The sequence below is a fragment of the Amblyraja radiata genome, chromosome 47, assembly GCF_010909765.2.
Source record: "Amblyraja radiata isolate CabotCenter1 chromosome 47, sAmbRad1.1.pri, whole genome shotgun sequence".
NCBI lineage: Eukaryota > Metazoa > Chordata > Chondrichthyes > Rajiformes > Rajidae > Amblyraja > Amblyraja radiata.
The window spans coordinates 8,028,396-8,042,244 of NC_046002.1; the positions used below are offsets into that span (position 1 = coordinate 8,028,396).

General features: G+C 48.0%; 1 protein-coding gene across 2 annotated transcripts in view; it reads left to right on the plus strand.

Moving 5' to 3' along the window:
• The window catches only part of rprd2 (regulation of nuclear pre-mRNA domain containing 2), a 60,018-nt gene extending 50,618 nt beyond the window's left edge, over positions 1 to 9,400 (plus strand). For both annotated transcript variants that reach the window (XM_033015904.1, XM_033015902.1), the window contains exons 9-11: positions 248 to 469; positions 4,880 to 5,095; positions 6,051 to 9,400. In XM_033015904.1, the coding sequence (XP_032871795.1) occupies positions 248 to 469; positions 4,880 to 5,095; positions 6,051 to 9,004 (3,392 nt within the window). In that variant the 3' untranslated portion in view covers positions 9,005 to 9,400. The remainder of the gene's footprint in view (positions 1 to 247; positions 470 to 4,879; positions 5,096 to 6,050) is intronic.
• The last annotated feature ends 4,449 nt before the right edge of the window (positions 9,401 to 13,849 follow it).

Here is a 13,849-nt window from a genome sequence, read left to right on the forward strand (position 1 = left end):
GGGAGGTTGGTTTGTGTGTGCGTGTGTGATGGTCTGGGCTGCTGGCCTTGCCGAGACAGCGTGAGGTGTAGATGGAGTCGACGCTAAATGAAATCACCATTTGATCCTTCTATATTTCAGCACTCGGTGCCCATTAAAACCAACAGAACAGGGGTGCGAGATATTTGCAAATAAATCTTTTGTGGCCCAGTCACAAGGTATATCACAATTTGAACTTTCTCTTTCTTGTTTAATTGTTGCTCTCCAGCAGTGGAAAGAGAGGAGAAGAAGGAGGAATCCAGTCCAAGCGTAACGGCTTCGAGTCCCAGCCCGAGCCCCCAGCCTGAGAAGTTGTCCGCCCAGGCCGAGAGCACACAGACAAAGAGCAGCTCCATCACACCACCCCTGGGCCTCCCAAACCTGGCCAATATCGACTTGGGCAAGATTAGTTCAATCCTCAGCAGCCTGACGACGGCCATGAAGAACACAGGTGAGACACAGAGGCGTTGCCAGGCGCAGCCTCAATGGACATTACTCCACAGTTGTTCACCGGGGTGGGTTGCACACTTTAACATTTCCATCCTTGGCATCATTAATTAGCCGACCTTAGTGTTCAGTTTAATTTGCAAAACATGTGCCAGCCTGCTTTGTTTGTATCTGCAAATGCTTTAAGAACCTTTTAGTGTCGTAAGCACCTGATACAAGCAGATGCAGTAGTGAATATATGGTACATTAACATAATCTTTGTGCTTTGAATCAAAGTGCATCCACAACAGTTATTGATGAATGATGTACCTGAAGAAATGTGGGTTGATCTTATGTCCTTTGTCATTTTATATTTAGTCAACACAAAAGAAAAACTAGTCTCATTAATTACGTCTTACTGTTGCTTGTGGGGTGTTCTGCGCGATATAACGGTTCTTTTAATCTGGAGAAATGTGCGATAATGTGTCGTGCGATATAAATATAGAGTTTGGGAGAGAAATTCCTTCTTGTTCTGATACCGTAAATTTATTTGTCAGTCAGGAAATACTCGTTACCAAGCTGCTCATCTTCAAGGGAGAGCACAGAAAGGTTAACTCGAGAAATTGTCACACTGCTTCACTGGCTGCGGTCGTCATTTTACCGGCATAAGAGGGAGCATTTTAACTGGGCTTTACTTAACTGAGATGGCTAAATAATGCTACGAACTGCTTGAGTTATAGCCCTGTCCCACGGTACGAGTTCATTCCAAGAGCTCTCCCGAGTTTAAAAAAAATCAAACTCGTGATAAGCACGGAGAATGAACATAGTGGGTACGTCGGAGCTCGGGGGCTTCTCTTAGCGGCTCGTAACGTTAACGGCAGGTACTCGGGAAGACTCGCTAACGGCAGGTAAGCACCGGGGAGACTGGTGAAGATTTTTCAACACGATGAAAAATGTCCACGAGAGCCCCGAGTACCGACGAGCGGCCATTACCGTAAATCTCCGAGTTCGAATCAGGGCAAACTCGGGAGAACTCTTGGAATGAACTTGTACCGTGGGACTGGGCTTTTAGAATTTGAAATTTTCCTGAATGTTCTTCTCGTATTTAAGGTTCGATTGCGGTTTACAAAAACAGACTGATTTCCGAATTGTGCCTTTTGTGTCTTGCAACAGGTGGATCGTTGCACCTTGGGTATAGCATATAATCAATCCTGAATTATATATTTTAAACAGTTGCTCATCGGAGAACATGTGGATAATTTTATCACAAAATAAATGTTTGGGGGAGAACTAGTTTATTGTTGACCATATATAAGACGAATAAATGTGGTGCATTTAGTACAAAATACATCTGTTCTAACGCAAACGGGATTGACTTCTTAAACAGTATCTTAATTCTTGCCGTACTGCTTGCCGTAACAACTATCGATAATGCAGGAGTGATGATTTGTGACAGGATTTCTATTTTTGGGTAAAGAAGCTAGATGAATAGAAGCCTAAAGATTCTGAAAAGGAGCGTGGATTAGAAGCGATCTCTGAGGACATGAAAGACTTGAGGTATTCGATACAGCAAATTATGGACAAATGGTCTCAGGGGTGTGTATTTCCTCATTGAAGTCCAAAGCCAGCACTGAATTGTGTTTGCAGTGAACAGCTCTGGAGCGGAATGCCTCGAAACCAACCGCTGTACCTCAACGTTAATTATGTTGCATTAAGATATGACATTAAGTCTAGTCGATTGATTTAAAAAACAAACTTTTTGCATGTTTTTCCCCCCCATCTAAAAACCTTAACAAAGCATATAAACACTGTTGCCTTCGAATTGTGTGAAATGAGAAAGCTTGAATTACTTTTGTCGAGTAGATTGTATGTGGATGTAAGGTGGAAAAGTATAATATATCTGTGAAACTTTCCTTAACTTTGAAAAGATGCAAGCCGCCCTGTTCAGTAACATTTCATTAAGTTAATGATGTTGCAGGCAGCTTTTATGCTTCATTCTGAGTGAACTGAACTCTATGAGCAGATTTAAAGGTTGCCTCTCCATCACTATTAATTCTCTTCACAGGATTCAGACTCCAAACAAAAAACAAATTGCATTTGTCTATTGCCCTTTCTTAATTAAAATTATTACTGGTCTGTTATTCTTTTGCGGAAGGGTAAATGAGGGAATCTTTTGAAATGAGGCTTTTCGTGAGGGGCGAATTAATCTACCATCCAGGTAAAAATTCCAGAGAGTGTTCTATACTTGTGACTTCAAATTTGTTACAGAAAGAAAGAAAGTCATAAAGAAGGCAAAGAAAGCATGGGAAAAGAAAGTCAGCGAAAATAAAAGGAATTCCCAAAGTTTTCTGTTGGCATGTGAACAGGGAAAAAGATTGGAGGAGGAAAAATGGGACCAAAAGGGAAATCTACTCCATCACCAGGGATGCATGGGGTGCTAATATGAGTTATTTGTGATAGTCCAGAGGAGAAGGCTGTATTGAAGTCTCAGTAAAGTAACGTGTCATGAAGAATCTGGATGGGGAAAAGGTAGACTGGCTGTATTAATGAAATTATCTGCACCGAGATGTGGTAAATCACCTGGTCTAGGTGGGTTTACAAAATGCTGGAGTAACTCAGCGGGTCAGGCATCAATCATCTCTGGAGAGAAGGAACGGGTGATGTTTCGGGGTCGGGACCCTTCTTCAGGCCGATGTCGGGAGCGGGAGGTACAGGGATAAGGAAGTGTAAGGTGTGAAAACAGGACAGAGGGGATGGGGAATCAAGGACAATACAGAACAGACCATTGTTAGTTGGGAGAAGTGGACAACAAAGCAAACAGATGAAATGTAGTCGGAGACTGTCAGACTGGTGGGATAACTGGGAAGGGGGAGGGGATGGAGAGAGGGGGAAAGCAAGGGTTACTTGCAGTTGGAGAAGTCAATGTTCATACCGCTGGGGTGGAAGCTGCCCAAGCGAAATATGAGATGCTGTTCCTCCAATTTGTGCGCTGGGCCTCACTCTGACAGTGGAGGAGGCCCAGGACAGAAAGGTCAGTGTGGGAATGGGAGGGGGAGTTGAAGTGTTTGGCAACCGAGTTTACTTCCCTGGTTTTATACTTGGTCTCGACAACGACAGATTTGGGAGTGACTGGTGAAAACTTGCAAATGAGACTAGTAGTGAAAGCATGTTTCACACAGGAGGGAATGGAATTCCCCGTCTCCTATTGGGACCATTGCTTAGCCAACATGGAGCTGGGTGCACAGAGCACAGTATCCAAATGTGATCATAATTCAAAGCTTGAACTGTGAGGAAGATGGTAAAATACTTCAAGGAGCTATAGACTGACTGTCGGGTAAAGGGGCTGTCCCACTGTACGAGCTGATTCAAGAGTTCTCCCGAGTTTCCCCTGATTCGAACTCGGAGATTTACGGTAATGGCCGCTCGTAGGTACGCGGGGCTCTCCAGGACATTTTTCAACATGTTGAAAATGTTTTCATGTCAACATGTTTTCAAAAATTTTCAACATGTTGAAAAATCTTCACGAGCTTACCGCGTTTCCCGAGGACCTGCCGTTAGCGTTACGAGCCACTAAGAGACGTCCCGAGCTCCGATGTACATTCTACGAGTTTGATTATTATTTTTTTTAACTCGGGAGAGCTCTTGAATTAGCTCGTACAGTGGGACATCCCCTTTACTATCCATTTGTGCAAAAATGTTTGTGATTGTGATAGACTGTGTGCAACTTTCCAGCATTCACAGGTAGGTTTGGTTAGAACTCCAAACGATTGTTGCAATATCACCCAAAATGTATAAGAAAACTCATTTTGTTCTTCCCAATGTTTTACAGAATGTGGTTTAAGAGAAAAGGCCAGCATTCCTGAGGTGTGGATAGAATTATAAGAAAATATGTTTAGCGTGTGCAAAAATGTCTGTTTAAAACATTATGATCAAATTCACTCTTCCAAATGGAGCTGTGTTGGGTTAAGTTCTGAGGGTTGGAAGCAATTTGAGGAGGGGTTTAAGAGCATGATGAAAGGAGTGGATTGCATAAACCTTTGTTCCTGTGTTCTGCGAACTGTACGGATTAGTGGCACCAACCTGCTTGCCCTGTGTCTTGCTGTTGTGGAAGTCAATCAGGCTCCGTTCCACTCCGATGTGCTGTCCATTGAGCCCTGCCGGGAGCTGTGATTGTGGGATCAGACCCCGGGTCTTGGGCCTCCCGTGTGTAAGTCCGCCTCGTCTGCTGGCCGATGAGCAAGAGGACAACCAGTTATCTGAGCAAGTATCTGTAGACCCGGGTCGTGACGACTGTAATGATTCTCATTAAACTGCACTGTTTGTTGCTCTGGTGAAGAATTGGAATCGTGTAGAACTGTTCTAATTGTTGCTCCTCTCCTTCTGCAGATTGTCTTGTCACTGAACTTGTCAGGTTTCTCTTTCTTGCCCTCTGCAGTCAGCCCAGTGCTTGTCCAAACGCCGGCGCTCGCTGTAACGTCAGCGGCTTCCCCCGGGGTACAGCTCGCCGTGGGCCAAAAGACCCCCGTTCAGAAGCCGCCTCCGCTCCCTCCCAACCCTCTGGCGAGCATCCGGTCGAAGGACGAGCTGACTCCGCAGAGCATCCTGTCGGCACTCAGCAAGACCCAGGGCCCTTCTGCTGCAGCACTGCAAGGTAAAGCCGAAGTCAGACCCTGACCCTACCGATCCTCTGCTTAGAGCTGTTTAAGAAGGAACTGCAGATGCTGGAAAAGCGAAGGTAGACAAAAATGCTGGAGAAACTGAGGCAGCATCTATGGAGTGAAGGAATAGGTGACGTTTCGGGTCGAGACCCGAAGGGTCTCGTCCCGAAACGTCACCCATTCCTTCGAAAGAAGGGTCTCGACCCGAAACGTCGCCTATTATTTCGCTCCATACATGCTGCCTCACCCGCTGAGTTTCTCCAGCATGCTTGTCTACCTTCTGCTTAGATCTGGTCACTTTAGTTTAGTTCAGAGAGACAGCGGGGTATCAGGCACTTCAGGCCCACCGAGTCCGCGCCGACCTGCGATCCCCGCACGTTAACACTTCCCCACTCACACTAGGGGCAATTTTGCATTTACACCAGGCCAGCTAACATACAAACCTGTACGTCTTTTGGGGTGTGGGTGGAACCCGAACGTCTCGGAGAGAACCCACGCGGGTCACGGGGAGAAGGTACAAAGTCTTTACAGTCAGCACCCGTGGTCAGGATGGAACCTGGGTCTCTGGCGCTGTGAGGCAGCAACTCTACCACTGCGCCACCCTAAAGTTCATATTTCATACGTGCCACGACAAGCAAGCATGACCAGCGGACATCGGTTTAAGGTGAAGGGGGAAAGGTTTCATCAGAACCTGAGGAGAAGGAGGTAGTTGAGGAAACAATGGATCGGACAGGTGTAGAAGGAAATGGGCGAAATAGTAGCACAATCTTCCCCTCTCCCTTCCCTTTTCCATGCTTGGAGCAGTTGACAATAAACTAGATTCTGGTTACTTGTAGATTATAATACAGCTTTCTCTCTGTAAACCGTTCCTCTCTCCTCCCTTGTTTTTGCGCCCAGACTTAAAACTGGTCAACCAAAAAAACCTGACGCTTTGTTTTCTCTCATTAGGTCTCTCATCGTTGCTTCAGAGCGTAACAGGCAACACTTCTGTCCCATCCAGCGGTGCAAATCAAAGCATATCAACCCCCACAGCGGCAAGCGGCACCAGTCCATTGGACAAAAACCCTCCCGTTAATTCCACCGCTCAGGCTGCCATACAAGGGCTTGTTGGTTGCTCTCCAAATTCGCCCGCGTCCGAAGTTTCCTCTGCCTCCTCGGTCACCTCTGCCCCGGTCAACCATAGTCCCGCTCTGCCCAACACCAGCCTGAAGGCGCCGGCCAGCGGCAAGGTACTCGACGGTTCCCTTCGCAACGCCGCCTCTTCGCCGAGGGGAAGCGCGAGCAGAGAGAAGGCGCCGTCCGCCCAGGCGGTGAAGACGGGAGCGGAGGCGGTGAAGGCAGAGGCCGAGGTGCGGCCGCCCTCGCCGTCGAGTCTGGAGCTGAAAATCCACAACTTTCTGAAGGTCAATCCGGGCTTTAAGGCCTTGGATCTGAACATCCCTCTCTTGAGCAACTTGGGTTCGAGCGACTCCAAGAGTCTCTTGCAGCCCTCCGAGGGGGTCCGTAACCCCAGCAGCAACATCCTAGACAACCAGGATGGAACGCCGGTCAGAGACGAGCGCGGCGGTACTCCGACCCAGGACGAAATCATGGACAAGCCAGCAACAACAGGCACTATCGATCCAATGTCTCTGCTGTCCAAGCTGATCAGCCCACCCTCCTCTTCAACCAGTAGCACAATCTCCCCCCCACTCTCCATGACACAGAACATGGATTCTGGCTACTCGGAGATTTCCAACAAAGTGCCTTCTTACCAAAGCGATGCTTCATATAACCGGGGAAGGAGTTCCTTCCCTTCCTCGTACAAACCCTCAGAGATGTGGGAAGAATCTTCCCCCCACAGCGACTCTCCCCAAGAACAGTTTTACGCGGGTGAATCCTGTACTGATTTTGATTTCGCTGGACCATCGCTTTCCAATTTGTTGAAACAGCCCACAAAATCTATCCTCAAGTCAAACAAGTCGGGCGATCAGATGCAGAGTCCCAATGAATATCAGTCCATCTCTGCCAGCTACAGTCGTCTAAAGTCTGCCTTCTCCAAGCCCATGAAATCCATCCTTAAAAAGCAGGAAGGTTACGGCAGTAGGTCAAAGGGGTACAGGGAAGATGATCAGGGGGTTGACCGTGAGAACCTCCCTTCGCCGGGTCAGAACAATCAGTTCTTTCGCTCAGAGTCCAACAACATCATATTGCAGCCCACCTTCTCCGACATGTCCCGCGCAGGCCCGCTGCAGAAAGCGTTTTCCGACTCGCTGTGTTCCACCCCGTCCCGGCCGTCTCCCTCTCCGCAAAGTGCCGCGTCTGGCCCCTTCAGTCGTGCGCCCGCCCCCGCCCCCGCCATCGATAAAGCCGTGGCCCTGGGCTCCCCCGTGTCCGCCACCTCCACCATCGAGTTCAAGAACATGTTAAAGAACGCCTCGCGCAGGCCGGCCGACGACAAGCCCGCCGAGACCCCCATTAGTCCGGCTCCTGGGGCGGGGGGCCTGGGCGAGAAGGGCAACGCGCCGATGTTCGGCCAGTCGGGGATGGCGGAGAGCACCGACGGAGAGCAGCACTGTATCGAGACTCGTATCTCCACCTCCAATTTACCAGAGAACATGGAGGAGAAAGGAGCCCCCATAGAGACACTAGGCTCCAGCACCCCTTCTGTTGGGAGGGTGATGATTGGCGAGCCCATCCAGACGCTAGACTCCAGCCGTGGCTCGGGCAAGGGCAGCATGAGCCATGGAAGAGGGGGGTCCCGGGGCAGCTGGTTTGAGCCCAGCGAAAGCATCTCCGACTTTGACGATGATTCCTCCTCCATCGAAGTTTCCGAGATGACTCTGGGGGTCCCGCCCAGCTTTAGGAGTCAGTTTGAGGAGCGCATGCTCCAGTTCTCTGACACGCCGGGCGGCTATAGGTCCAACAGCTATGGCAACCCCTTCGAACGGCAAACTGGACACCCGCCCTCTTCGCGGCACGACCACCACGGCCCACCCCCGGTCCCCAGTCGGGACCACATCGGCCACCCGCCCGGACCTCCTCCGGATCACGTCCTCCCGCAGGATCACATCGGGCCTCCTCCCGTCCCCATGCGGGATATCGGCCTGCCGCCAGGACCCCCCCGCGACCACATGGGCTTGCCCCCAGGCCCTCCGCCCGATCGGTTAGGCCCTCCTGTCCCACCCCAGGAGCACATGAGCGGCTCATCGGGCTCCCTCCGAGACCACGGCTCGTTCCCTGGTTCTTCTCAGGACCACAGTGGCGAGAAAATTGGGCCACCAAGGGACCATGTTGGGCCACCGTCTGCCAGCTCCGTTGACCACATTGCCCCACCCCCTGACCGATTTGGACCTGGTCTACCTCCAAGGGACCACCTTGGACCTCCTCCTGGCCCCCCAGTGCCCCCTCCCGGCCCCCCTCCTCTAGACCACCTGGGGCCGCCTCCTGGTCCCCCACCCCGGGATCACATGGGGCCCCCTCCCATCCCCCCACCTGGGCCCCCACCACGAGAGCATCTCGGCCCCCCGCCTCCCGGCCCACCCCCTGGACCACCACCCAGGGATCAACTGGTCCATCCGTCACAGGACCTCCTGGGTCCGCTACCCGGTTCTCCCAGGGACCTCCTCGGCCCGTTGGCCGGGCCACCCCGAGAACTCCTCGGCCTGCTCCCGTGCCCACCGAGGGATTTCCTCAGCTTAGCCGGCAGGCCCCCATTGCAGAGGTCTCCACGCGATTACTACGGGCCTCCCTTTGGAAGCCAGCAGGACTACGGCGGCTCTGGTAGGTTCCTCCACAGAGACTTCAGAGGATCCTTCAGGCCACGGGAAACGTTTCAGAGCGGGAAGCGACCCGCCCTGTCTTTCGGAAGCCCCCCTTTTGCCACCGCCCCCAAACGACCTTACATGCCACCTCGGTATTGAACGGGACAAATGTGACCCTTGAGTATCAGGGGTTGCGTGACACTCACTCATCTCTGACCCTTGCTCGATGAGCAGTAACGTGGTCACCGTGGCATAAGTTCAGCACGAGGTCACCTACATGTCTTTTGTGTGTGTGTGTGTGTGTGTGTGTGTGTCCCCCTCCCCTTCTGGTTCCTATCTGATTCTTTCACCTGCTTTCTCCAAACTTGACCTGCTGTGCAAGGTCAAAGATACGTTGAGGTTAACACTTCACTGCAGGGTCATTACAAACTCCAGCACGCCAAAATGTTTTCAAACTTAAACCCTGCACAGAAATCTCACTTGGAACGAGGCGACCACTTTTACACATATCATTGCAGAAATAATTATAAATACAGTCTTAGACTGTAGCTTCTTAAAAAAAAAACCCTTAGCGATTTTGTGTTTTAAAATTGCCGTTTTACTTTTGTACCAGTCATTGGCAGAGAGACAAGGGGTTAAAAGGCAAGAGAAATGTCTGCCTTCATTGAAAGCATTGAAAGCAAGGGTTAATGTAGACATGTTAGAGTGGCAGACCTCAGGAGACTGACGGCACACTGTCGCATGTGCCTCATTCTTGGAGAAAGGGCCCGCCTGTTCGGCAGGTGAGGGCATTAACCTTTGCCTGCTGACTTGGCCTCGTGCCAGTGACCGTCGTGTGGGGGCGGGCGCAGCTTCTGGGGTGGGCCTCCCTCCCGTGTTCTACCGACAGGAGGCCCCTCCGTGTTTTATCGAACCCAAGAGCGAGCTGCCCCTGCTCCTTGCACGCCCCCGTGATTTGTTTTGTCTCCACAGCGCCGTCTCCCGCACGGGGTGTGCGCCTTCCCTCGGCGAGAAGCCGCGCAAAAACGCGCGGGACCCGCCTCGCAACGTGCCGAGATCGTGGCCAGACCTCCTGACGATCCAAGAGAGAAGGTTCAAACCCACAGCGAGCGGGACTGGAAGCTGTGGAGTGTGCATTCGCCGACTGCAATGAGATTTTCAATGTTTCTAATAGTATATATATATATAAAAACAAAAAAAATTTTGATTCTTGTCTTTGGTCCTCAAAAAAAAAAAAATGGTGATACTTGGAATAAATGTTCCTCTGGCACATAGCGAGCTTCTACTTTAACAATAGACTGACCAATCAGTAATATTAGGCTGCATAAAACCTAATTGTGTGCAACATGTTTAATTATTTCAGTCCCTCGGCTGGTCAAACAATTGATTAGCGCAAGTGTGTGTGTTTTTTCCTTTGGCCTCTTTTGTATTTCATTGACCCATTCTGCACCAGTCACTGTTTTGTCAAATCAGCCTACTTGTCTCCCAATGAACAAACCTCGTTCGCTGTTTAGATATATTTAAAGAAGTAAATAGTGTGGGAGGGGAGGGAGGAACCAGGGCGGGGGGGGGGGGGGGGGTGGGGAAGAGGGTGGTGATGAGTGGGGGTGGGGACACACGGCATCCTAAGCAATGACTGGAACAGTGACTTTTATACGATTAGTCTGTTTCGGAGCATGTTTTTGCTTAATTGAAGGTGACTTTTGAAGAAATAAAATGAATCGAGGTGGATACAGTGTAGCCAGACTTGGTTCCCTACAATCCAGTTAATGCTTATACTGAAAACTGAATTGCTGTGTTAGTAACTGAATTCTTGACTTTTTTTCTCTCGAATGCTTTATGGACACACACACACACACACTCACATGCTTTCTCGATCGTTACTTTTCAGTTGAAATGTAAAATATATGTAGCGAGAGAAAACAAACTTCTTGAATTAAAAAGTAAAGATCAAGTCCTCCATTTATTTTTCTTAAAAAGAGTTTGGTAAAGTGTTATTAATATGCCATGGTTTTTACAATATGGTGCAGAGTGAAGTTTAAACTGTGAATGAGAAGCTGATTTTCGAAGTACAGGACTATATCTACATTGTACAACTACTGATCGGCCAGTTTTCATGTGAATGTAACCTCACTGGAGGAGAGAGGGGGTAACGTTATACATCCAATGTCACAAAGGAAGGAAGATGCTTCTGTAAATACATTGTTCAGTTAACACACTTATATTCACTTGTGTTGGGAAGAATCTGAGTGAAAGATTTAGCTGTTTTATCTCCCCCCCCCCCCCAAGAGAACTAGTGTTTTTAGACATTACCTGCAATTAATAAAATTAATGAATCAAATTTTCTTTGGGGGGGGTGACAAAAGCTTCAGTATTTTGCTACAAATAATGACTATAGACTTGAACAAAACATAAGTGGGAGGGTTTACGAAATCTTTTATTCTGAAGACCTGTATAAATTTGCTGTTGTCTGCATTTGGCTCGATATTGTAGTATTTTTATGCCTTGCCTGAATTAAAACTGGCATTTAAGGTTACTTCATTTACTGAAGTGCTGTCTTCCGATAGTAAAGGCTGTGACATTGATGTGCATTCATTCTTTGCCTTTTTGAAAGCAAGAAACACCCTGACGGGGAAATGTTGTCCGTTTGTGGTCCTTGTCGTACTCGCTGCCCTCTGCCCGCAGCAGTAAAATGTACAGTCCGTGGACAAGGCCAGGGGTGGAACAAAGTACAACTTCTTGTGCATTGGTTGCATGTTGCTAAACAGGTACAGCACTGGCCACCAGGTGTGGACGGTCCTAACTGTAAACTGTTACTGAGACTTCTCTCCTCCCCCCTCATTGTCCATCCTCAGGTAGACAACATTGCTGAAGAAACTCAGCGGGGTGCGGCAGCATCTATGGAGCTAAGGAAATGGGCAACGTTTTGGGCCTAACCCCGAAGGAAATGGGCAACGTTTTGGGCTGAAACCAGAAGGAAATAGGCAACGTCGACCCGAAACGTTGCCTGTTTACTTCGCCACATAGACGCTGCCGCACCCGCTGAGTTCCTCCAGCAATTTTGTGTCTACCTTCGATTCTCCAGCATCTGCAGTTCCTTCTTGAACACAGAAGGAATAAGGTGGCCAAAACAAAACAGTTGGAAGAAATCTCAAACCAGACCAAAATGTAACCAGGCTTTGATGGAGTTATGCGACAGAAAATAATGTAATTAATCAAATCATCAGCAGCGTTTATATATTTGTTGTGTGGGGGAGAATCTTTTTAAAGCGTGTCTGGGAAATGCTCTCCTACACTCAATCTGATCGAAAGCACGCCATGGTAGATTACAGTCTGGTGCGATCATTGAACAAGATTCTGAAAGTACACAAAAATGCTGGAGAAACTCAGCGGCATTTTTTTGTCCACCTTTGATTTTCCAGCATCTGCAGTTCCTTCTTAAACACAAGATCCTGAAAGTGTTCCTCTGGGTGAAAATAACATTCTTCAGTTCTCGAGACTTGTCCACCACTGTGAACACTTGCTAATGGTTGGGTGAAACCAGGTGATAGGCATCTGGAATGTGTTATATAATCATTTCCTGAGCGAGGTAAATAATTTCCATTGGATTTCTGTTGGTCTGAATAATGGATTCACTGGGATCTGGTTCATTTTCTGCGCACGTGAACCGTACTCGTTTCTCATCAGGGTGTTTGGGAAAGGAGTTGGAACTTGCCCCTTTTTGTTTTCCACCCCTGCGATAAGATACCTGATCTAGGTCCCTCATCCAATACCTGCCTCTGGGGAGTGTCAAGGAAAGCTAAAGTGAAATAAAACATCAGCATTTATCGTCTGTAGTTCGCTCTCTTACAAAAAGGGTGAGAAGGAAACTTCAGAAATCTCAGATAGTTCTAAGGAGCAATGTGATAGAGAAGAATTCAAATTTGCCAAATTGCCTTCCAAAAGTGAGCCTTTGGATTTAACGTGCTGGATATGGCCAGGAAATTAAAATTGCTCGCTTGCCAATTGCTATTTCTTGGCCCTTTGGTTCTACATCCTCAACAAAGTAGGTTCTGCTCTTGATACCGTTTCCTTGCCAATCGACTCTTCTGGAGACCCTCTTTGTGCGAATGGCTCTTTGTATTTTCTTAAAGGTAGATTTCTCTTTAGCAAGATTCAAGACTCCCTGCCGATCATCTACATTTGGCACAGCTTTGATCCTCAGCATTTCCCCCCTCTACTTGTTGGGATCAGTTTGTTCCTACAAAATTAATCCTTGTGAGTTACGATGAACTTACAAGCAGCATCTGCCTTTTTTGTTTACTGTCTGGTGACTTGATTTGTATTCTTGGTTTGGTCTCCATCAGTGATTTATGCGATTCACTTCATATTAAGACTTTTGGATTCATGCCAATAGAATCTTGGATTTCAGTCTCTTTGGCTCAGGATATTTTGTTTCCACTTATTTCATCCTTTTTAAGTTCGTATTCATTAGTGAACCTGGGCTACACACTAATGCAACAAAGATTTGTCATTCAGAAGGTTTTTATAAACCAAAATACCCATATTGAGAAAGTTGCATTTTGGAATTCAAAGTGATGGGGGGAAAATTTCAAGCCTCCAATATTCCTTTGATCCACGAACTGCACTGACTGGGTTTGTTCCCAAACTTCAGTTCGATCGTTCTTTGATCAAACTTTGTCTACTCCTTTGTGGAAGTTAAAACATACCCACCTATATGATTTTCAGTAGCATCTTGTGTGACAAGTCTATCTTGTCCAATTTATAGATGGAAATATGTCAGTTCACATTCAAGAAATATGTTGGAACGGGAAAATTCATTGTCACCTATGATGGCTTCAAGGCAGCTCCAATTTTTGGGGATATCCATGTTCTTGATCCACTTCGAGGGACTTTGTAGAGTGTCTTGACATCAAGGCTTGCTCTTCTATTGCTTTGGACATGGCATGCCTGGGTTGTTAACTTGGAAGTTATCTCTGCTCTTTGGAATTTTGGAAGACTTAT